Source organism: Pseudochaenichthys georgianus, chromosome 7 (genome assembly GCF_902827115.2).
Source record: "Pseudochaenichthys georgianus chromosome 7, fPseGeo1.2, whole genome shotgun sequence".
NCBI lineage: Eukaryota > Metazoa > Chordata > Actinopteri > Perciformes > Channichthyidae > Pseudochaenichthys > Pseudochaenichthys georgianus.
This window is the reverse complement of record NC_047509.1, coordinates 30,772,932-30,797,513: the sequence shown is the minus strand read 5'-3', so window position 1 is coordinate 30,797,513 and position 24,582 is coordinate 30,772,932. Positions and strand designations below refer to the sequence as shown.

General features: G+C 41.6%; 2 protein-coding genes across 5 annotated transcripts in view; one reads left to right on the top strand and one right to left on the bottom strand.

Moving 5' to 3' along the window:
- The window catches only part of LOC117449782 (probable pleckstrin homology domain-containing family N member 1), a 38,111-nt gene extending 20,236 nt beyond the window's left edge, over positions 1 to 17,875 (top strand). The window contains exons 3-11 of the mRNA XM_034087661.2: positions 8,810 to 8,956; positions 9,237 to 9,323; positions 10,435 to 10,522; positions 10,605 to 10,741; positions 10,843 to 10,989; positions 15,798 to 15,884; positions 16,098 to 16,173; positions 16,284 to 16,360; positions 17,432 to 17,875. Coding sequence (XP_033943552.1) covers positions 8,810 to 8,956; positions 9,237 to 9,323; positions 10,435 to 10,522; positions 10,605 to 10,741; positions 10,843 to 10,989; positions 15,798 to 15,884; positions 16,098 to 16,173; positions 16,284 to 16,360; positions 17,432 to 17,557 — 972 coding nt within the window. The 3' untranslated portion in view covers positions 17,558 to 17,875. The remainder of the gene's footprint in view (positions 1 to 8,809; positions 8,957 to 9,236; positions 9,324 to 10,434; positions 10,523 to 10,604; positions 10,742 to 10,842; positions 10,990 to 15,797; positions 15,885 to 16,097; positions 16,174 to 16,283; positions 16,361 to 17,431) is intronic.
- An 84-nt stretch (positions 17,876 to 17,959) lies between these two features.
- arhgef19 (Rho guanine nucleotide exchange factor (GEF) 19) overlaps positions 17,960 to 24,582 on the bottom strand; it is a 30,505-nt gene continuing 23,882 nt past the window's right edge. For all 4 annotated transcript variants that reach the window (XM_034087655.2, XM_034087657.2, XM_034087656.2 and 1 more), the window contains exons 6-16: positions 23,984 to 24,240; positions 23,742 to 23,902; positions 23,505 to 23,657; positions 23,101 to 23,230; positions 22,893 to 22,967; positions 22,703 to 22,792; positions 22,447 to 22,610; positions 21,642 to 21,800; positions 21,474 to 21,553; positions 20,785 to 20,889; positions 17,960 to 20,699 (exon numbers count right to left, since the gene is read on the bottom strand). In XM_034087655.2, the coding sequence (XP_033943546.1) occupies positions 20,545 to 20,699; positions 20,785 to 20,889; positions 21,474 to 21,553; positions 21,642 to 21,800; positions 22,447 to 22,610; positions 22,703 to 22,792; positions 22,893 to 22,967; positions 23,101 to 23,230; positions 23,505 to 23,657; positions 23,742 to 23,902; positions 23,984 to 24,240 (1,529 nt within the window). In that variant the 3' untranslated portion in view covers positions 17,960 to 20,544. The remainder of the gene's footprint in view (positions 20,700 to 20,784; positions 20,890 to 21,473; positions 21,554 to 21,641; positions 21,801 to 22,446; positions 22,611 to 22,702; positions 22,793 to 22,892; positions 22,968 to 23,100; positions 23,231 to 23,504; positions 23,658 to 23,741; positions 23,903 to 23,983; positions 24,241 to 24,582) is intronic.

Here is a 24,582-nt window from a genome sequence, read left to right as displayed (position 1 = left end):
AGGCTGAATTTGACTCAGGTGTAACTAAAGTCTGATTTAAGGGTTGTTTATATTTCACATCATTAATCAGAATCTGCAAAGAAACAAAAATAAATGTAGTAAAGTAAAAATACCAGGTTAACCTCTGAAGTGGAGTAGAACAAAGTAGTACATGCTGCTGTAACAAAAACATTTCCCAACTTGGGATCAATAAAGTATCTTATCTTAAGATGATCGATGGCTACTGCCATATTTGCTAAATGTGCATCTGAACCTTGACAAGTGCATGTTTCAGGCTTATCAATGAACAACAGGAGGGGTCACAGACATAAGACCAGCTGTTAAATAAAGCTCTTCTGACCTTAGCTGTATGGACACAAGCCATTTTCACCCATGTATTAATTATATGTTTTAAATTTGATAACACCAATGTGTTTCGTATCCCTTAAACCTCCAGGGATGTATACAGTTTAATACTGGCAACTTCTAATTGTGGGAAATACGAAAACGTCTTTTAAAACTACAATTCCCAGTAGAGACGTGCCATAGAACATGTTGCGAAACACACAATAGCCAGCATGTGTAATTCTGGGAGGGGAGGGCTGGGCTGGACCCGTCCAAGTCCAGTTTTGGATAGTCTGCCGTGGTTCCATTCCATTTCAAAGAGCTGTTTGACACTCGGCATAACCTTGTCGCACTGCCACTCCAACATCCAATCACAGAGCTTGAGGGCTAATCACGGGGTTTTTAAAGCAAGGCGGATGTTGTAGTCCCAAACGATAGCTGGGGATTCTGGGTAGTGTAGTGTCTTCGGAAACTGTAGTGTCTAAACTCCTAAAAAACTATTTGTTTCTCTGAATCGAAGGTTACAAACACAAAAGCTTTGTACATAATTTAAACCAATCAATATTGTGTAATTAACAAGGATAAACTGATGTTTTTTAGTGGATGAGTAATGGAGATATCACTGTGTAATCATTTGACAGTGTGGGGAATACTTCCGGTTTTATTATGAAAACTTCGAGACCGGAAATACTGTTTTCACCCACGCTAACTTTACATGGAAGCTGCCCCATTTACAGTACACGTTCTCCTGGCGAGACCTCAAATCATCTTCGTATATATCTATCAAACTGTAGATCCTACACATCCACTGGACGTAGATTATAAAAGTACAATATACACTTCTCGCTAGAAATCTAATAAAAAAGCATTTTAATGGCCAAACTATTCCACAATTTAGGATTTTCCAGAGAGGGTTATTTGTGAATAAACGACCCTCCGGAGCGTTTGCAATCGACAGGAGCATGTTGTTTCTTACACGACCACTAGAGGTGCTACACTTTAAAACGTGACTCTGGGTCGTATTTAGCTGATGAACAATCGACCTATATGGGCCCTTTCTCATTTCTCTAACTCCCCTCCTCGACTCCTATCCTCGATACTTAGTCCCGCCCACAGGAGATGCGAGCGGAGGAGCCGAGGACGGGAACCGAGGAGAGAGGAGGGGAAGCAGCAGGCGGTTAGAGAAATGAGAACTCTTCTCCTCTGAGCGGTCATTTTAAAGAGACGTCTATTAATGATGACAGGAGGCACAGCATTACATTACATTGCATTTAGCTGACGCTTTTATCCAAAGCGACTTACAATAAGTACATTCGACCAGGAAGACACAACCTTGAAGAAAACAGAATCAATTAAGTAAATCAGGTTTCACAGCAGCCCTCTGTCTGATGGACAGATGTGTTCATGATGACTTATATATTTACTTTGATTCATTCACAGTGCGGTATAATGAGACAATAACAGGCTACAGATGCGGGGACACACACACACACACACACACACACACACACACACACACACACACACATATATATATGTATATATTTATATAAATATATACAATTTCAGAATCAAACAGAGCACTCTCATAATAACGTAACACTATCAGAGACTGGATATATCCCCCCCCCCCTCTCCCCTCTGGTCGCTACAATGAGGAAAATAAATTACGGGCCACAAGTTTTATTTACAAGTATTAAAAGTAAGCAGAGGACACCAAACAAACTGAGACCTGTCTGTCCGCTGCATCTACGCACACACTGTACCACACACACCTACACACACACGCACGCACACACGCACGCACGCACGCACGCACAAACAGCTCCTAAAACAGGCTACAGCCGTTGTGTATTTTATTGTGAAGCACTAAATGGTTTTAGAAAAATATCGACTCTTTATTTGTAGATATCTACTAAATTTAAGCAAATACAGAGAGTAGGCCTGTTATAGAGTGATATATATTATACACACTGCTCTGCTTTCGGACCTCACAGCTGTTCTCTCTGGAAACATCGCGTCGCGATGAAAGCAGTTAATAAAATAATATCCAGGGTGTTGGAGCCAATTTGTGTGTGTGTGTGAACGCGTCATCTAATCTGCGCACCTGGGAGCACGGGAGGTAATCAAGATATATGTGGGCACAGGTGATCAGTGGGGATGAGAGGTTAGAGAGGAAGCCACACGTTTTTCAACCGTGTTGACAGTGTGCGTGATTGTGATATGTTAACCAAGATTTTAGATAGGCCTAAAATAACCTTTTAACATTTTATAAAGAAATAAAGCATTACAAATTACGTCATGGTGGACCTCATCCTTCACCACAACACGCGTTGGGAACTCTGGCTGCTAACCTCCATGAGTGGCTTTGTTTTGATGAGCGATCGCCGCTACACTTGTTGAAAAACAGGCTCCAATGAATGAATCGGAGGATCTTGGACGGAAGAAGGAGCTGTTGCGTTCCCACACAGCTCCAGATGATTGCTGACATGTGAACGCTGTGAAAGCCACGAGGAACCACGGTAGGATCGTTAAGAATTGTTGCAAGCTGTGAAAGACCTTCTCATATCAGGGTAAAGGTAAATCCTGCGACAATTCTAAAATAAAACCTCACGCAGCTGCTGCGTTACTGTCAAAATGAGCCAAGAGGGGAGTCGGCCTAAAGCGCCTGCCACTCAAAGTGATACAGGGAGTGGGCTCGGTAAAAGACAGCCTCAACTCACTGTTAAAGCATTGGAATTAAAAATAGCTTCAATTCAACATGAAAGGAATTCAAGGATAAAGAAACTGCATAAATTAACAAAGGATGTTGAACAATTGATACTTTCAAGCCAAAATGTGTCTGAGGTGGAATCCATGTGTGACATTTTTGTGAAAACAATTATCGAATTAAATGAGTTGCATGAGTCCCTGAAACCATTAATACCAGAGGATGAAGTTATAAAACAAAATGAATGGTTTGAAACACGAATGCACGGCAATCGAGAAATGATGACTACAATGAAAAGGTGGTTGCAAACTACAAAGGAGCAATTTACACATGCAAATGATGATGATGTGGTAAATGTCAATACTGCAACCAAAACTGTGGTAATTGATGATATCTGTCCAAATGACAGCATTTCTAATGTAACCGGAAGAACGTGCACATCAGCTGGTCGCTCCAGCCACAGGTCCAACATGTCATCCATCTCGTCTGCATGTATCAAGGCGGAGGCTGAAGCGGCTGCTCTCAGTGCTATGGCGGCTATCCTCAAAGAAAAACATGCACTGGAGTGTGAAGAGCTTAGCCTCGCAGCAGCCAGAAAGTGTGAAGAGGACAGCCTCGCAGCAGCCAGAAAGTGTGAAGAGGAGCAGATCAGACAACGCAAGGAGTGGCTTGAATTGCAAAGTGGAATTGCTGCCTATACAGCAAAGGCCAATGTGCTCAGGTACAGAGGATCTGAGGTTCAAAGCTCAAGGGCTGATTCAAATGGAATGAATTCATATCTAGACAGAGCCAAAAGGAAAATCTCTCTTAGACCCTCTGCTACAGAATTCATCCCACAAGGTTCAGAAGGTCAGTTCAACCCCTCACCAAAAGGGGGCAACAGAGCGGTAGTGTCAGTGGAGACTCTGCACAACGATGCAAACTTGCAGTACCATAATCCTACAGAAGAGGATAAGAACTTTGCTCTGTCAATGGGTGCGCGCCCCAAAGATTCAAACCAGCAGTTGCATCATCCACCAGTAGGTGGCAGTAACACTCTATTGCCAATGGAGGCATTCACAGCCACAACAATACCAGAAGGAAATGGATCTAAAGCCGATGAACTCAATCCCACGTCATCTCAAGTATGTCAGCAGACATTCTCTGCCACACAAGTCACTCATGATCTTGACACACATTTGGTGCAGGAAACCAACCAACATACGGGTTCAGTGCAAAGTAACGTGAATCAAGGCAACATTATCAACATCATGCAAAGGCAAAATGATATCACAGCTCTGTTGGTGCAGCAACAGTTAACATTGTCACTGCCACCAAGAGAAATACCAACCTTTGATGGAGATCCTTTGGAGTATAGTGCATTCATACGAGCATTTGAACATGGAGTGGAAGCAAAGACTGCTACCAATGTTGATTGCCTATACTTTTTGGAACAATACACCAAGGGACAACCCAAAGAACTGGTTAAAAGCTGTCAACACATGCCACCCGACAGGGGATACCAAAGAGCAAAGACACTTTTGAGAAAACGCTTTGGAAATCAACAAATAATAGCCACTGCATACATGGAGCAAGCGCTTGGATGGACACCAGTGAAAGCAGAGGATGCTAAAGCTTTGCAAGCTTTTTCTTTGTTTCTCCGTGTTTGCTGCAATGCCATGGAGGACATAAGCTACATGTCAGAGATGAATATGCCAACTAACATGCGGGCGATGATCTTAAAGTTGCCCTATAAAATGAGGGAAAGATGGAGAAACCTTGCTTACGAGCTACAGGAGAGGCAACATCGTCAAGCAAGTTTCAGCGATATTGTCAAGTTTGTTGAGCGACAAGTATGTATTGCCTCTGATCCACTGTTTGGAAACATTCAAGACACGTCCATCTCTTCACCAAAATACATAAGTGGAAACAACATATCCCAGCCTCGCAGCCGCCAGAAAGGAAGCAGTTTTGCTACTTCTGTTGAAGCTGTCAATCGTGGAACTGCACCTGAAAGGCAAAAGGAGAATAGCCTACCATATAGGCCAAGAAGGATATCTTGTCTGCTGTGTGAAGAGGATCACAAGTTGGAGATGTGCTACAAAATGGAGAGGATGATGCACACAGAGAAAATTAGTTTTCTGAAAGAAAAGGGTGCTTGTTTTGGTTGTTTAGCTGTTGGACACATGAGTAAGGACTGCCGCAGCCGCCTGTACTGCCAAGTGTGTGATTTTAAAACATCCCACTATCCTCCACATCCATTCACAGAGAAAGGAAGTCTCATCAGAGGACATACAGCACGAAACATCAACAGAGGATCACAAAGTTTCTACCAAAACATGTGGCCATATTGGGGCTGGAGGACAGGAGTGTGCCTTGCCCATTGTGCCCATTCAGATCAAGGCTACAAACGGCAGCACAGTGATACACACTTATGCCTTCCTAGATCCTGGTAGCACGGCCACCTTTTGCTCAGAGCGACTGATGAGGGAGCTTAAGATGACAGGAAGAAAATCCAAATTCCTGTTGAGAACAATGAATCAGGAAAAGCTTGTGGGTAGTCACATCATTTCTGGGTTGGAGGTGGCTGCACTCAACAGTAACAATTACTACGAGCTACCTGATGTGTTCACACAAACTGTAATGCCTGTGACTCGTGACAACATTCCAAAACAGGAAGAGTTAAGTGCATGGCCCCACTTAAACTCTGTGAAACTTCCTGTCATTAACGCTGACGTGGAGCTGCTAATTGGAGCTAATGTCTCAAAACTCATGGAACCATGGGAGGTGGTGAACAGCAATGATGATGGACCTTATGCTGTCAGAACCCTGCTAGGGTGGGTTGTCAATGGACTGCTGAGAGGAGACCGCCAAATTGTAAACAGCTGTCCCACCATTGCAGTCAATCACATATCATTGACCAGCTTGGAGGAACTGCTGGTAAAGCAATACAACCACGACTTCAATGAGAGATCAGTTGACGAACAGCCAGAAATGTCCAGAGAAGATGTTAAGATTTTGGAAATCATGAAAAATTCCGCCAACCTCACTGATGGACATTACAGTCTGAAACTACCTTTCAGAGAAGAGAAAGTTTCAATGCCAAACAATCGTCATGTTGCTGAGCAAAGGGCTCTGTCTTAAAAGGAAAGTCAAGAAAAATGCAACATTTAACGAGGAGTGTCAACTTTCTGGGCGCTGTCATACAAAAGGGCTATGCAGAAAGAGTGCCTGAACAGCAACTGGAAGACACAGAGGTCAAAGGTGAGGCGACGGTGAACGCCATCATTGTCAAGGATGGACAGACTACAACAAACCACATGATAAGGAGTATGGGAGAGGATCATTCGTATGGTCAGAAAGGAAAACCTGATACCTCCTGGACTGTTTGAGAGAGGCGACCTGTACACCAAACAACGTTGGAAGCAAGCTCAGTTCCTGGCAGATCTCTTTTGGCGCAGATGGATCTGGGAGTACTTGCCACTGTTACAGGAACGTCAACGGTGGACAAAGGAGAAGAGGAGTTTCGTCACAGGAGACATCGTCATCATTGCAGACTCTACTGCTCCCCGTGGATCTTGGTTGCTAGGGAAAATACTGCAGACTTTTCCTGACGCACATGGACTGGTGCGGTCTGTTAAAATCCAGACAAAATGCAGTATACTGGAACGACCAGTCACCAAGATCTGTCTTCTCCAGGAAGCTGAATGAATAGCTGACATAGATCCCTATGTTCGGATTACTTTTTCCTTTTTTCGGGACCCTTTTTGACTGACAGTATGGACTGGGACACTCGTGCTCTTTATTAATAATTGACTCCACTAGTGTTTTGGTGTAATTGTCACTTTATTATACAGTCACAATTAGGGGCCGGTGTGTTGGAGCCAATTTGTGTGTGTGAACGCGTCATCTAATCTGCGCACCTGGGAGCACGGGAGGTAATCAAGATATATGTGGGCACAGGTGATCAGTGGGGATGAGAGGTTAGAGAGGAAGCCACACGTTTTTCAACCGTGTTGACCGTGTTGACAGTGTGCGTGATTGTGATATGTTAACCAAGATTTTAGATAGGCCTAAAATAACCTTTTAACATTTTATAAAGCATTACAAATTACGTCATGGTGGACCTCATCCTTCACCACAACACGCGTTGGGAACTCTGGCTGCTAACCTCCATGAGTGGCTTTGTTTTGATGAGCGATCGCCGCTACACTTGGTATGCATGCAGAGCTGTCATTGGCTGAGATAAGTCCGGCCGTGCGTCACGACTCTTTGAAACATCTCTGTTGCCGGAAATGCATCCATGAAGGAGCCGTGGAGGAACGTGGAGGACCCATCAGTGTATCCTCGGTTATAGCTCCTCCAGAGAGCCTCCTCGACGCTCGGTCCTCGAAGTGCATTTAGAGAAATGAGATGTCCTTCAACATGGCCCGCTAAAATTCATTTCCGGGTCACTACCGGAGGAGTCGAGGAGGGGGATTTGATGAAATGAGAAAGGGCCCGTGCTCTGACTAAGCCCCCAGGAAGTGCGCCGGAGTCTGATGAGAATATTCGTTGTGGCCAAACGGCGGTACTACACTTCCTTTAGGTTGCTGGGCCCGGAAACACTTTGTCCCATTGACTTACATTGGGAAAGAGTGGTCTGTAACTCGTTGGATAATTTTTTTTAAACTAAATAAACAACCCAGTATGAACACTTGTGTAGCCCTTATTAAAAAAATTCGTTCCTCGAGTTGTAAAAATGTGCTAATAACGTTATTCTGAGAGTTATTTCCCTCTGCATTATGAACGCGCATCTAACCCACGGGACCGCGCTGCCCGGCACATTCATGTTACGTGTTCAGCACTACATGCGTTTATCTCAACCCATGGATGCACAATAAGAACGGACCCATATCGCCTTCCTGCCAGCCCACGGCGCTGTAACAATGGATATATTGCCCATGTTTGCTGTAATTCATCATTTGTAAAATATTATACTACATGGGCTGTATGATGTAAATGTTGTACCGTAATTGTTGTATTAAATAAAGTTAATATTACCGACGTTAGATTAACGTCCCTGTAGTTTATTATTGCACTAAGAAGCTTATTGCACTGTATATATATATATATATACAGTGCAATAATTCTTTCATGCTAAATGAAGCTCTGTTGGATATCACTAGATCCTGTTACAGCGTAATATAAGTACATAACGATGTATGTGTACATTAGCATAATTACTAGCTAGCCGCTAGCTGCCGCCTCGTTAATATCAAATCCATCATAATAACAATCCATTACCATGCTGTCATGAACGCATGGTGCTGTTACGTGTACGCAAATTGACGTGCTTGATGTGAACGAGCATTTTGGTTAAAGTTGCGCATGCGCTATGAGTGCACATACGGGTACTTCTCAGGCATGCCGGGTAATCTGTGACGTTTCGCTCTCTCAAAAGTTGGGCCATTTTATCATCATACGCTAATGAGCAACTCTCATAGGAATGAATGAGGCCCCGCCTCCCACGCTGTATCTAGTTCTTATTATACATCCATGTGTAGGACCCATCAGTGTATCCTCGGTTAGAGCTCCTCCAGAGAGCCTCCTCGGCGCTCGATGCTGAAAAACAGTAAGGGCATATCCATAAATACATACAAAACAACATTAGGTCTTTTCCAATATGCATAATCCACAAAAAAACAGCAACACACAAGGTTTATCAAAATTAGGAAACCAAAAGAAAAGCCACATAATATTCAAATCTACAAACGATAAGGAATGATGTGGCCTGATGGAGTTGTGTGCCTGCAGGTGGTACTGTGGGGCCGGAGCAGAGAGGAGCTGACCCACAGGATCCACTCCTCCCAGCCAATCAGGGAGTGGGAGGGCCAGCCTGCACACATGTATGGAGAGATCATCCACTCCTCCCTGGTGTCTCTCTACAACAGCTACACCCAGGTATGTGGCCTTATGTCTATGGCTCCATCAATACATTATCCAAAAGGAACTATTCTATTATTAATAGTCAAGCATTATTTAATGCTAGCTTTTGGTAAATTTAAGGACACAAACGACAGACATGTTGCAAAATAAACACCTTAATGCACATTCTGGGTGGTTTTTTCCACTAGTCAGAAAGAAGACATGTTATGGAAGCAAAAGCCCCGAAACAAATATTTGACTGCAGTGACTCACCTTAAATCTTGTGTCACTTATCTTCATTCCCCCCCCCCCCCAGGAAACCAGTGAACACTTCCTGGTGCTGTTCTCTTTCCACCTGCTGATCCTCTCCCTGGATCACTCTCGACAAGACTTCATCTATGAGGTACTCTTTGTGCATTTCCCTTTAAAATGAAATGTCAGGTAGTGGCTATTCAACCATACATTAAAGCCAAACTAAACATATTTTTTAATTAACAAAAGACCACATTTCTCTGTGCAATGTAAGATATTGTCGTTGATTATAGGCTATGTATATCGACAGATCTATCATCAGCAGCAACAGTAAAAAAACGTTTAATGTGTCTATCTGCCCAGCACCAATTGCAGACAGAAAAATTATAGCAACAAGCTAATGATGAGCATTTAGTAGGGCTGCTCGATTATGGCAAAAATCATAATCTCGATTATTTGGGTCAATAATTGATATCACGATTATTAAAAACGATTATCCATTTACTTTGAAAACATCCATTTATTGAAAAAAAAAATTGAACAGTATGTTTTTAACAGTTGATTACCCTGAACCGTAAGTATAATTCAACTGAAAAAAGAATACAAAAAAAATTAATAATAATAAAAAATAAATAATCGTTTTATTTCGATTACGTTGTTTTCGTAATCGTTGCAAGCCAAAATCGTAACTGCGATTAAACTACGATTAATTGAGCAGCCCTAGCATTTAGCAAATAAAGAGCTAAATATTGATCTCAGGAGTTGTGGAAAACATTACAGACAAAAATGTAAGGGAAAAGGGGCAGACTATGTACCGCTGGGCTTGTGGATATGAAATCAGATAGAGTAGTCCTAAGAAGCAAGAGTGATTAAACATCTATCTATTTCCTAAGTCTGATCTAAATAGATTTTTCGTCTGTGTTTATGACTTAAGAAGAGGTGAACATTTATTAGGATTTGTGAAAAATGTGATTTCTTTTAGTCAGGGACTTTAATATAATTTGTATAAAGGTGTTTGTTGTTGTATTACCTATTTCGAACACAAGAACACATTTCTTTGAACAAAAGTCACCATTTTTCACCTTTCTTCCCAGATGTAGTTAAAGTAACTTGAAAAGATTAGCCTGGAAAAACTATTTTGTACCCATAATCAACAGAGGAAAAACAAGTTCTCTCACTTGCGTCTCATAATAATCCCTCCGGAGGAAGCTGTAGCACAATCACAGACATGATCTGTTCTTACGTGTTCTCTTATCTTGCAGGGCATCCTTCCCCTTTCTGGACTCTCCTTGGAGGCCGTCTCTCTGGACCATGATGCGTCACATTCACCTCACATGTTTGAGATCAGTGGTGAGTCAGCAGAAATTACCAACTTCACCCAAGAGACTCGAACACGTAAAGTACTGAGTGTGTGGTTCTCTCTCTCATACAGGTCCAATGGTGGACTCCAAGGTGTTCATATGTGCCAGTGCTGCAGAGCAACAGAAGTGGATGCAACACATAGAAGACAGGAGACACAAGTCAATGGCACAACCCATGAGTCCCTCCTACTGCGCTCTCTCCTATCTGGTAATGACTAACTACTGTACATCTGGTAACCACTCCACATGAATAAGCTGCTTTGCTCATTTGAAATCAATACATTGATCATATGTCTAATTCTTCTCCAGCTACCCTGTGATGAGCACTGGAAAAGAGAAGAACTGAAAAAGTACTTATTGCAAGCCCCCATATGGCAGTGGGAGGGCTCGTCCATACAGCACATGGGTCAGCCGGGATACATATCTATCGTTCACATAATCAACTCACAGAGACAGGTGAGAACAACTCTTTAAACAGTGTTTAGAATCTGTAAATGAGCACAGGTTGAACAATGAGAGAGACAGAATTAAACACAATCCACTTGAAGTGTTATTGGCCTATTAAATTGCCATTATCAGGTTTCATCTGGAGCGTAGATTTAAGGTGGTATGGCTCTTTTCTACTTCTTAGTTGGCTCAGGTGCTTGTTTTCATGGATTGGTAAGCTTGATCATGCAGAGAGGTTCAAAATGCATTACCAGCAGCCTCTAGTGGCAGTAGTTATTATGACTAGACAAAAACAGATCATTAAGTATAAAGAGCAACAAAGTCAGTACAGGGAGGAAGTTGGGTAGATAAATGGGTCAAACAAACACACTGCTGTTTGTGACTTATTTTTACTCAGATAACGCACGTGAAAGACTTAATTGATATGACCGTCACCTTACTAAAGTTACCTAACAAACCCACTCATTTGACCTGAAACCATCAACTATTCCAAAATCTAAACAAGTATTTTTGTTTAATTCACGACATTAACCACGTGTCTACAATCTCTAAATTGTCAGTTCTGGCTAAGGTTCTTGAACGCTTGGTGAGTGAACAAGTAAAGGTGTTTTTATGTACAAATGACATCCTGTCTAAACATCAGTCAGGCTTCAGAAAGCAACACAGTACCATCACTGCCACAATGAAAGTGGTAAATGATATTACGAGTATTTTAGATAATAAGCAGAGTTGTGCAGCTCTATTTGTTGACCTATCCAAAGCTTTTGATACCGTCGATCATCGCATTTTGAAGCAGAGGCTGGTCAGTATTGGCATATCCAGCCTTGCAGTGGGGTGGTTTGTGAACTACCTCTCTGAAAGGTCCCAATGTGTTCACTTTGATGGGCTGTCTTCTGAGTGGTTAAACATCACTAATGGTGTACCACAAGGTTCAGTTTTAGGTCCGCTATTATTCTCTATGTATATTAATAGTTTAGGTGAAAATGTAGAAGGAGCAACCTTACATTTTTATGCGGACGATACCGTGATGTACTGTGCAGGTCCCTCGATTAACGAGGCTGTTGTTAAATTACAGGCTGTTTTTTAACATTATTCAGGCTCAGCTCTCTGAATTAAAGCTTCTTTTAAATGTGGATAAAACCAAGGGAATGCTCTTTTCTAAAGCTAAAGCTAAAAATACACCGGAGACTGCTTTGGATATTGCAAGTATCTACGCAAGGAATACAACTTGAAGTGGTTACCTGTTACAAATACTTGGGTATCTGGCTTGATGATTGTCTCTCTTTTACATTTCATGTTAATAACCTGCTTAAAAAGCTGAGGGTTAGGCGAGGTTTCTTCTTCAGAAACAAGTCCTGTTTCTCGCTTGAGGCCAGGAAAAGGCTAGTCACTGTGACCTTTTTACCTGTGCTGGACTATGGTGATTTAATGTATATGAATGCACCTGCCAATTACCTGAGCAAGTTAGATGCTGCGTATCACAGTGCACTGAGATTTTTGACAAATTGTAAAGCACTTACGCATCACTGTACCCTGTATACCAAGGCGGTTTTGCCGTACGGAGGCTCAGTCACTGGCACTTTTTGATTTACAAAGCCATGTTGGATAAACTACCATCTTATATCTGCTCCCTGATCTCTCTGCGAATTGAAAGTACTTATTGCCTGAGATCGCATGCTGTGGTTTTATTAAATGTGCCAAGTGCTAGGACTGTCTTAGGGAAGAAAGCTTTTAGATGTGCAGCTCCACTAACATGGAACAGTCTGCAAAAAGAATGGAAAATTACCAAGCTAGTACCACTACATGTTTTTAAAGCTTGGTTGGATGCTACAATATCAGATGCTGTTGGTACCTGTACATGTGGTTAAATATGTACATTGTAATCCCTGTACATGTTGCTGTATGATGTCCTTTTGTTGTTCTGTTGTTTATGTTTTTATGTCTTCTTGTGGAACCTACTGCTGCAGGTCTCCCTTGAAAAAGAGATCATTGATCTCAATGGGATTTTACCTGGATAAATAAAGGTTTTGAATTTAATTTAATTGACAATTGCGACTGTTTCACATGGTGGGGGAAGGTGCAGTTTGCCCTGTCTGAAAATGTTAAATGTTAAGGATAACAATTGATAACGACTACTCAATGAGCTGATAAAATCTCTGTTGCACAGAGATTTTATCTTAATATGTTTTCTAAAGTGGTTAAAAAGGTGTCACTTTTAACCAAGTGGTGATTTTATTGTACATTGAACAAAAATATAAACGCAACACTTTTGTTTTTGCTCCCATTTTTCATGAGATGAACTCAAAGATCTAAAACATTTTCTATTTACACAAAATAACCATTTCTCTCAAATATTGTTCACAAATCTGAAAAGATCTGTGATAGTGAGCACTTTGCCGAGATAATCCATCCCACCTCCCAGGTGTGATATATCAAGATGCTGATTAGACAGCATGATTATTGCACAGGTGTGCCTTAGGCTGGCCACAATAAAAGGCCACTCTAAAATGTTCAGTTTTATCACACAGCACAATGCCACAGATGTCACAAGTTTTGAGGGAGCGTGCAATTGGCATGCTGACAGCAGGAATGTCCACCAGAGCTGTTGCCCGTGAATTGAATGTTAATTTCTCTACCATAAGCCATCTCCAAAGGCGTTTCAGAGAATATCGCAGTACATCCAACCGGCCTCACAACCGCAGACCACGTGTAACCACACCAGCCCAGGACCTCCACATCCAGCATGTTCACCTCCAAGATCGTCTGAGACCAGCCACTCGGACAGCTGCTGCAACAATCGGTTTTCATAACCAAAGAATTTCTGCACAAACTGTCAGAAACCGTCTCAGGGAAGCTCATCTGCATGCTCGTCGTCCTCATCGGGGTCTCGACCTGACTCCGGTTCGTCGTCGTAACCGACTTGAGTGGGCAAATGCTCACATTCGATGGCGTCTGGCACGTTAGAGAGGTGTTCTCTTCACGGATGAATCCCGGTTTTCACTGTTCAGGGCAGATGGCAGACAGCGTGTGTGGCGTCGTGTGGGTGAGCGGTTTTCTGATGTCAATGTTGTGAATCGAGTGGCCCATGGTGGTGGTGGTGGGGTTATGGTATGGGCAGGCGTATGTTATGGACGACGAACACGGGTGCATTTTATTGATGGCATTGTGAATGCACAGAGATACCGTGACGAGATCCTGAGGCCCATTGTTGTGCCATTCATCCACGACCATCACCTCATGTTGCAGCATGATAATGCACGGCCCCATGTTGCAAGGATCTGTACACAATTCCTGGAGGCTGAAAACATCCCAGTTCTTGCATGGCCAGCATACTCACCGGACATGTCACCCATTGAGCATGTTTGGAATGCTCTGGATCGGCGTATACGACAGCGTGGTCCAGTTCCTGCCAATATCCAGCAACTTCGCACAGCCATTGAAGAGGAGTGGACCAACATTCCACAGGTCACAATCAACAACCTGATCAACTCTATGCGAAGGAGATGTGTTGCACTGCGTGAGGCAAATGGTGGTCACACCAGATACTGACTGGTTTTTGGACCCCCCCAGACCCCCCCAATAAAGCAAAACTGCACGTTTCAGAATGGCCTTTTATTGTGGCCAGCCTAACGGCCCGTCTACACTACAGGCATCAGAAAATCTTGAAGCTGGGTGTGTCTGAGGCTTGGCGATTTCTCGCGACCAACAACCAATCAGGAATCTCCCACCCGCCCCCGGCATACAATAGCAATAGCAATGTTAAAACGAAGTAAACTGGATATAAAATCCCCAAACAGGCGAAAACCTACCAGTTCCACCCACTGTCTCTGCCTCCTCCCTCCATGCCTCGCTCCTCCGGTTTGTATCCCGGTAGAGGAACAGAGACTGATCATACAGCACCGGGTGATTCACTACCGCTCCATTTTTTTTAATATGAGGAAATGACCTGCGTAGTCTCTCCCAGCATATACGCGGTTTGATTGGCTAGCGTTTGGACTGTCAGATTTGCATACGCGGGATTTGATTGGCTGATGCCAAGCATCGAGCCTCAAAAGTTGAACATTGTTCAACTTTTGATGCCGATAGATGCTCGTGATGCTTGCAAAGCCATGCCATGCTCCCCACAATGCAGTTCGGCGAAGTTTAAAAATCTTCTACGTCACCCCATTCAAGTGAATGGGCGAAGCGTTGAAAGCATTTTTCGATGCCTGTAGTGTAGACGGGCCGTAAGGCACACCTGTGCAATAATCATGCTGTCTAATCAGCATCTTGATATGCCACACCTGTGAAGTGGGATGGATTATCTCGGCAAAGGAGAAGTGCTCACTGTCACAGATCTTTTCAGATTTGTGAACAATATTTGAGAGAAATGGTTATTTTGTGTTTATAGAAAATGTTTTAGATCTTTGAGTTCATCTCATGAAAAATGGGAGCAAAAACAAAAGTGTTGCATTTATATTTTTATTCAGTGTAAATATGACTAGCACAAAAGGTGGCATATACAGTAGAAGCTGCTCTCAATGATGGTATCATGGTATCTTTAACAAACATGACAATTATTTATGTTAAAGGCTAACTCAGGTTTATTAAACTGTATTTTTATTCGCCTTCTTTTCTATAAATAATGTAAAACTATAATGCTAAATTCGCTAAACTGGAATATCAAAGCCCAATGAGGCCAGATATTAGCCTTCTTCTTACACCCTTTGACTTAGTAACATTTGTATATACTATACTACTGTAAATTAAAGAGAACATTATTTAAAGTATCACAATATAGTATCTCTTGAGACATTGACATGTTTTTTTTCTTCCAGGGTCTCCAAGAAAGATTGATGGTTCTCTTCCCTCAAGACGTGCTGCTACTGTCAGTCGACAACAAGCGTCTGAATATAAGATATGAGGTAGTGTAAAATGACATAATACCCCCTCAACCGCTGTGGCATAACTACCTGTCCCAGTCATCTTTAACTTGGTCTGTCGACACATGACATTAGGCATGTCCTACAGCACTTGATGCATTTCAGTCAGTAGCAAATATGAGGTTCTTCTGGTAAAAGCATGATACATTTTTTAAAAATATCATGTATTTCCTTTTCTTCTGTCATCTCCAACAGGGCCAGTTGCCCCGACAGAGCATCAGAGCGGTGGAGAGGTCAGCTCTGCCTGGGCGGCTTGAGTTTGAGCTGATAGGTATACAGAGAGCGAACACGGGACATCTATTCTATTTTTTGTTGTAAATACATTTTCTGTAAATCAGATGAGTAATACAGGTATTTAATGTAATACATATTTCGTTTTAGGAGAGCTGGTGGAGCCCCTGCAGGTCTCTTGTACCTGTTACGAGGATTATCGGAACTGGATGTTTCAATTACAACAGGTTAGAACCGCTGTCTATATAACATTGTTTAGAATAATCCATTGGCTGTGAAACATTAGCTATAAGAGGCTAACAAGCTAAGTAGAGCTGAGGGAAACTTCAGAACTGGTGTATTATTTAAGGCTTTACAAAAACGTTTGTACTGATATATTAGTTGAACGCTTAACAGCTAATGGTAAATATATTTTTCTCAGTGGTTGGTGGAGCCCAAAACAAAGCTAAAACAGAGTTATCATTTTTGCGTCCTATCAACAGGATGTGCCAATTCTGATAAACGATTCAAGCTTCTTGCTTTGCATTGCATTACCTCCCCATTCAGCCATACTGTATGTGTATTATAATGCAGTCCATTAAACCTTTAGTATATAAATAGTGTGTATAGTTTGTTGCTATTGCCCCCAAGTGGCCACAAAATCATTATGTTTAAGTTTCGGAAGCCAATTTGTTTGAAAACATACTGCATGTCCACATACCCTTTCACACTGTACAAATGGGAACATGTGCACACAAAACTTGCACAAATACGCACATATACACCTTTAACAACTGCACATGCTTTGAAAATGCACACATGCAAACCGAAAACTTGCACATCTGTATTAAAAAATGTGCACATAAGCACCAAAAAATCCACAGCTGGATATACAATGGTTTCAATGTCTACATACAAATTGGCCTTCCGAATTTAATATTTGTGACCTCCCATTTTAACCCATTTACTACGCACCTTTTCATCTACTGCTGACACATTTCTATCGCATCCTGCAGATTTACATTTCATTCCTAATGTTGGGCAGCCACTGGTTTGGATTAGTTTAGTATGAAAATGAACTTCTAGGAACTTGTTTGGGATCAAAAATCATTCTGGTTGAATCCAATGACTGTAAAGAGTGTAATGTCAATCGGGTCATTTCAACGTGAGGCATCACTTCTCAATTTGACACCGTATGAAACACAACAGTAATGGATTTATTGAGGTTGGCTTTGCATGAAATATGCATGTGTGCCAAAGGGATGTTGAATACCTTAAATCCCAAAAAAGCTCAACAAGATTTTCTGTTTGACCTGCAGCCAGACAGAAACGTTGCAGTGAGTCACGCTCCTCCTCCCATCATGCCCAAGCTGCAGAGGAGCAGGAAGGAGTCCCAGGAACCGATGATAACGGCGGACCAACATGACATCAACGGACGCAGCTGAGTTACCTGAAGGTGGAACATCTGAAATAATGCGTAGATAGTGTGTACATCACTTGTTTGAGTAATGTTGATACGAAATGGAGACAATAGAGGAGGAGGCTCTGAAATATGATCACCGTTTGACAGTGTTCGCTTTGATGTGGGGGCAAACAGGAAAGTCATGACCCAGTTTAACAGCGGTAGACATGTTAGTGTGGAGATTGTAAAATGTACTGAAGAAAATAGTGTTGAGGAAATTGTACATACAGTATTAAGCTTGGATGTAATTCAAATCAAATGCACAATGTTTGAATTTTTGACAATAAATTCTTTGATTTAAGTTTTGAAAGTCATTTATTCAACACAAAATGAAAGAATCTGTATTTATTTCCATGGTTAAACATTTACAGTAGTGTGCAGAGATCCAGTAAACATCCAGTGTATTACAGTATTTATAATGTGGTTTTAGAAATGAAAATTATAAAAAAAAGTTTATAGTAGTGGAATGTAATTGTAAAATGTATTACATTTTTGTTCATATAAATTACAGTCAAAATAGTAACTGAACCATTTTCTACTCTTTACACATGAAGCCATCTACAGTAAAGTACATTTACATCAGAATCTCCTTAGAGAACAACCAGCTAGAGGAGTATAAATACACATGCTGCAACAGCAACCACTTAAATTACAACTAACAACGCATATAGAGAAATAAAAAGGGGTTATAAACATTTAATGTGCCACTGGAAGAGTTGATTATAGTGGTTCATTAACAGCAGGTCACAGCTCAGTTACACTGCGCTTTTGGTCATTTGTACACGTATAAGGGGACCAATTTAGACCGAAATGTCATTCAGTGCTTCGTGTATGACAGTATTACTTGGCCCGGTATGATTAGCATAACACGACATAGTCTAGCTTTTATTCGACTGGGGCTAAAGCTTAAAAGTAGTAAACAGGAAGCACAATGTTTTACTTTCACCACAACAATGGTGTCGTCAAGAGGTGATATCAGGTGTCAATTTCCAGACATTTAGTTGTATTTTTTGACTGTCAACAAATACCATGAAATAAAACAAAACACCAAGCCTCTGTTAACTGTCTGTGGCCTTCAGCTCCGAGCCAAACCTGTTCCTACTGGTGACCGAATTCTTTAAAAAGAGACAAACACAAGTGGGCTTCTCAAGGGCTTTCTCGATGACTTTTTTTTAAAAAATATTGTCGCGTAAATGCAATCTCCAGAAGTAAATAGCTAAAGTTATGCTATAAACGAGCTAAATCACGGATGCATGACTTGATGTTCCCACGGCGAAGCTAAAGGCAGCTAATGTTTAGCATGATGAGGTTTAGCAGTCTCACTTAGCCACTTGTTAGCAGCCGCGGCTTTTAAGACACCACATCAGACATCCATGGTTTGGGTTTTTACTGATATATTTTATGTCGTACAACAACAGGAGTTTTATTAAATTAAATTATTAAAGTTTTATTGAAAATAAAATAGAGAGATGAGGAAACGCTAAAATGCTAACTCGTGTTATTGCACCACTCTATATATAATTTCAATATTACAAAGGCTTAATTATTCACTTAAACAGCTGGTCACTCTAGTTTTCAGTACATTTTACTGAAACTAAAGTAAGTAGTGCATTAGTTATGGACTATTTCTCGCGGTGGAGGACTACAGTGACATTTGGGGTACATTCCAGTGTGTGTGTTCATGGTAATGATGTCACATACTGTACTAGTGTGATCAAGTTTGTGTTTCTAATAGTTTTTGGAAAACTATGGAGCTTTATGGCACACAGGAAGATATCAGGAAGTAGCCACAATAATAATACTTGTCAGAAAGATAAGTACATTGTTGTTCTTTCGATCTGTTCGTGGGATTTCTTGACAATAATAAAAATACAGAATATAGACGGTGTAATCCTTTAGTCAGATTAGGAACAACAGAAGTTGTGTGGTGCAGGCTTGTTTAGAGGAAAGTCTGTCCTTCATTTATGTTTCAAAGAATTGTGAAATCATTATAAAAATTTAAAATAAACCATCCTTCTGCAGCTGCCTTATTAGACAACCATCAGAGTTCATGCAGTCATGCAAAACAGTTACTACAGACAGACATTGACGGTGCCTAAGGGGAGGGAGTTGCTCTCTTAATAAGGGGCAAACATGTTTTAACAGTCCAACATTTAACACATGGAATTAATAAACTGTTGCACCAGGCTTTTATTTACTAGGGCACATGTGTGTTCAATACGTGGACTGCTTAAAGGGAATCTGTCCATATGAGACATGACAGGATAAAAACTAACTGACATCAACCAAGGAATGATAACATGTATTTCCTGTGCTGGTAAATGTGCATGTTTCTCAGGCTTTTGAAATGGTGATGGGTGCATTCATAGAAAACAGTCATAAAGTGATTGAGTGACAAAAATGTTAGAACTGTCCAGGTGGAGACGTTTGTCTACAAAGTCATTGTCTAAAAACCTTTTCATCTAAAAATGGGCAAGGGCATCAAAAGCTTTTTAATTTCCACTTTCATCCAGCATGCGAAAATGTTCTCACAAGGTAAAAAGTGTTGGAGGTTTAAGCACCTGCGTACTCAATATATGTTCAGTCCCACATCCATCCACAACTTCCTCCCACATGTGTTGTTTACAGTTCTTTGTATTCCTCCATAAGTGTAATGTTTTACTTCTCTGACTAATGTGGATCTCTCGTCTTCTTTTTTTCTTGAGCAACAGTAAAAAACACAATCAAGAGGCCAAATTGGTGAGAAGATGCAGATATCACTAATTATAAGTCTTTCATTATGGTCAAATCTCTTTTCATGCAAAAAATGCCTTAAGAAAACCTTTAAGATTCTGTGCACCACTCTTAAGCAAGTCCCTTAGCTAAGGATAAATTAAGCCTAAAGTGTAGGACTTGAGGAGAAAGCATGTGGAGTTTTGTGTAACTTTAAGTGCAACTCAGCAGGTGAAATGCACCTTCGACAAGCTGCAGTCAGTCGCCCCCCTTCAGTTTCTGCGTGACACATTTAATGCGGATATTTTCCCGGAGGTTGCGGAGGCGAGCGCTGCGACTCGTGATTTCCTCCACGTAGGTTTTGGGGAACCAGCCCCGCTCCCCGTCAGACAGTCTGATGCCCTCCACCCAGCCTGGAGAAAGATTAGATAACTCAAGACATTGGAGAAACCCTGACACACACACACACACACAAGTGGAGTTGATCCCAATCCTTACCATCACTTGTAATGGTCTTAGCGTGAAGAATGTCGGCCTTCTCCAGGGTCAGCTCGTCGTGCTCCTGGGCCTGATAGCTTTTGATGCACTGAACCTGGGCTATATCTGAGAGGGAAACACACGGAAATGATGAATGGCAGGATAAAAAGGTTTAAGATAATTCATTTTTTGGCGGCATCCGGAAGACCTTTGACATCCTCGTGAATAATAATTTTTTAATATAATCATTTTTTGTCATTTAGAGGGCCAGGTTGTATTATCTTTTTATATCTCGACACAACATATTTTGCACAACATCCTCCTTCGTTGCTCTTCCAGAGGTTTTTTTTATTTTTTGAGATCACCCCTGAGGAAGCTAATCCATTTAGCTCAGCTGTAGCATTTCCGTTGGAGCTGCCATTTTGTTGTTGATGTGCCATGTGTAAGTGTAATATGCACCCGTCTCCATCACAAGATTACTCAAGTAAGACTTGTAGTTGAGTCTTGATGAGTCAAATAATACCAGAGAAAGACTTCCTGTTATACAGCAGAAGGGTCCCAGAGGGTTATTCCATTTGTTTCCTATTTTGGGGATTTCTTTGGGAGTTTTTCCTTTACACTGTAAAGCCCCTAAACAAATGTTGAATATGTGTCATATTGGGCTATATACTGTAAATACAATTTGATTGATTGAAATAGCTTTTACTGACCGTCATTCTCAGTGGCGTGCCCGATGTCTTCCAGCGGATCAAATGGAAACATGGCTGTGATCCATCTCTGCTTCCCGCTCCTTGGCAGACACAAATAAGGAAAGTTAGGGCATCCTGTGCTAAAGCATACTGTCGGTACTGAAGCTAAATGCTTTCGTTGTGACTCACTCCGTGTTGGACTTGAGCAGGATCTGGTGTTTGAGCTGCTGGCGTTCACACAGCTGCAGGTGGAAGATGAAGCCTGAGATGCCCTGCAGCTTCTGACTGAGATCCTTCACTTTCAGCTCTCCTATCTTAGCGTAGACAAACACCATGAACTTCCACGTGCTGCAAGAAATACACAGTTTTATTATCAAAATCACTAAGAATGTACTTTAAAAAATATATATTATTAACTGAATCTTTGAAGCCACCATGTGTAGAATTGTTTTGCTGTTTAAGCATTTTCTTAAGTCATATTGATGGTGTATGGAAGTATTCTATAATATTTTGTTACATGTAAAAGTCCCGCATTAAAAAATGTAACGAAAGTCAAGTTAGTAAGTTTAACTAGGAAATCGTACATAAAGTAATAAAAACAGTCTAATAGTAATCATCACCAAAATGTGTTTTTTAATTAACTAGATAATGAATAAAAATAATTGGTTGAGTAGTTTATTTGAGAACAAAACATATTTTATAAAATATTGATCTGTTTGCATGCAAACATTTTTTTTCCAAAGTAACTACTACTAGTATTAACTGAAAATGTAGATGAATCCAGTAAAGTAAAAATTACTATATTTCTTTTTGCTGAACACTAATGCAGTCTTAATGTGGGGTGTGCAGTCTTTATAGAGGGCAGCAATGGTTGGGACCCCCATTTCTCTTTAAATGTGCATATATGGACTTACACTTTAACTTTCATTCAACCCATATTCTAAAATGCTGCTTTTTACCTATTATGACTCATTAAACTGCAATATGAACTCACTCCTTCCTCCTGGACAGCAGCAGACAGTCATTGAACAGGTGGAGGTACACCGGCTTGGTGGGCAACTTGAGCTTTGATCCAGAAATACTCATCATCTGCGTGTCCACCTCCAGCAGCTCTCCGTGTTTCACCAGCCAGCGGGACTGAGAGATCAGAGGGAAGATCTACCAAGGAAAGAAAATAGTTCCGGAATATAAAAGATGCTAAATGTTAAAAACGCAGGTTAAAAAAAGGAAAGACAATTCATAAAAGTCACCTTTCCCTCAAAGTTGATTTTCTTATTGAGGTGAATCAGTTCCTCCATCCTCTTCATCGACTGCACGCTGGAGTTACATTCTTTGATGATCTAAGAAGACGCACACCAACATGGTTATTACTGTAATGCCTCACCACCGTGGATAATACTGGTGCTCATCCAACTGGCTATTACAGATGATAATCACCACCTTTTTTAGCTCATTGAAAGCTTTCGTGGCAGTGTCCTCATCTCGGGAGCCCGGTGTCGTCCTCTTTAAGATGTTCTGAAAAATAAAGACGTTTTTGAACCAAAAGAGAAAGACAATACTCTGTTGTTGGATAAAATCTGCTCAAATATCATCCGTAATTGGGTTTCAAGTGCGGACATGAATCCTGCATAAATGTCTAAGCGTGTACCTCCACCAGCATTTTCAGCCGTGTGATCCTCTGAAACGGGAGGATCAGAAAAGAGGTGAGAGGAAGTCTCTGACAGACGGGGTCCTCCTCCAGACGAGCCAGGATCCCGGGGAAGCGTGGGTTCTCGTGCCTGAGAGGACAAGACGAGACACTTTAATGATTTTCTCTCGAGAGGTGAAGGTACATTCCAGCGTGCTTTTCACCCTGAGAAAAAAATGTGCAGCCTCCTAGAGAAGAAACATCTGCAAGTTAAGTCATGCAGGTGTGAAATAATATCCGAACACCCTGAGAGGAAATGATGGACATCCAGACAATTGGATTTTATGCACAGCCCTGGATACATTATATATATGTTAAGGTCTCAAACAGCTGATATGGTACACATAAGCAAAGCAGTAACTCACAGCAGACGCTGGTACGTCTGCTCCTGGTACGCCTGGTTGGTCACATAAGGTAAATAAACCCTCCGCAGGGCCGGGCAGTGATCCAGGACGATGTCGCACACATCGAAACGCAGAATGTCTTCCTCCAGCCTGTGCTCCAGGTCCAGAAGAAACCTGTGCAATAGCAGAACACCCCTTTAGAAAAAGGACATGCTCTGAGGTGTTTAATGTAGAATTTGAAGGGGCGTTTTTCTTCACCTCTCACTGACGCCTTTGACTTCAGGCAGCTTCGAGAAGAGCCACTGCTTGTTCTGAGTCCCGATACACTCTGCGAGCTCCTGCGACAACATGAAGTGGTCCACTGCAATGGTCAAACTGCGAATATACGACGCCTCTGATGTCACCAGCTCAAACTTGGCCTGAGTGTAGTGATACAGGGTTTGTTAACCAGTCGTTTAAAGCACATAAAACAAGCAAGAGGTCTCCTAAGTCAAACTTACTTCCTGTAGTTTCCGCTCCTCGTTGCTGAAGTTGTCGAGCTGGCCGCTGGAGCGAACATCGGGGATGTCCTGCCAAAGTGCAAAGGCAGAGCCTTGTGAGGAGCGGAAGGAGCTGGACGGGGACAGATTGGAGGGAGAGGGGGTCCCGTCTGACCCCTCGTCCCTGAGACCCTCCTCCTCTGGGCCAGGCTCCTTCCCCTGCTGCCTCTGGATCTCTCTGTTGATGGCCACGTCGCTGTATTCCTGGTACAGGATCGCTGCGGGAAAGTAAAAAAGGACGTGATAGTTTAATTAGTTAAAATATATATATTCCTAGAGGGGAAATGTGTTTGTTACATCAACACAAAGACAACAAACGTACAGAAATTCAACTCATAACAAATGAGAAATAAGAATAAAACATGAAAGTAAATCAAAATCCCATCATTATGATGATCATGCGCCACTTTCCACCTTCTTCTCCAGTAGGATTCAGAGGAGGGTGTTGCACTTTGCCTTGTACATGTGATGTTTGGGGTTGTTGTTTTTTTGTTTTGTTTCTTTCCGTTAACTTTCAAGTGGGAAATAAGTATTGTTTTTGTTTCTCTTATTATCCTACG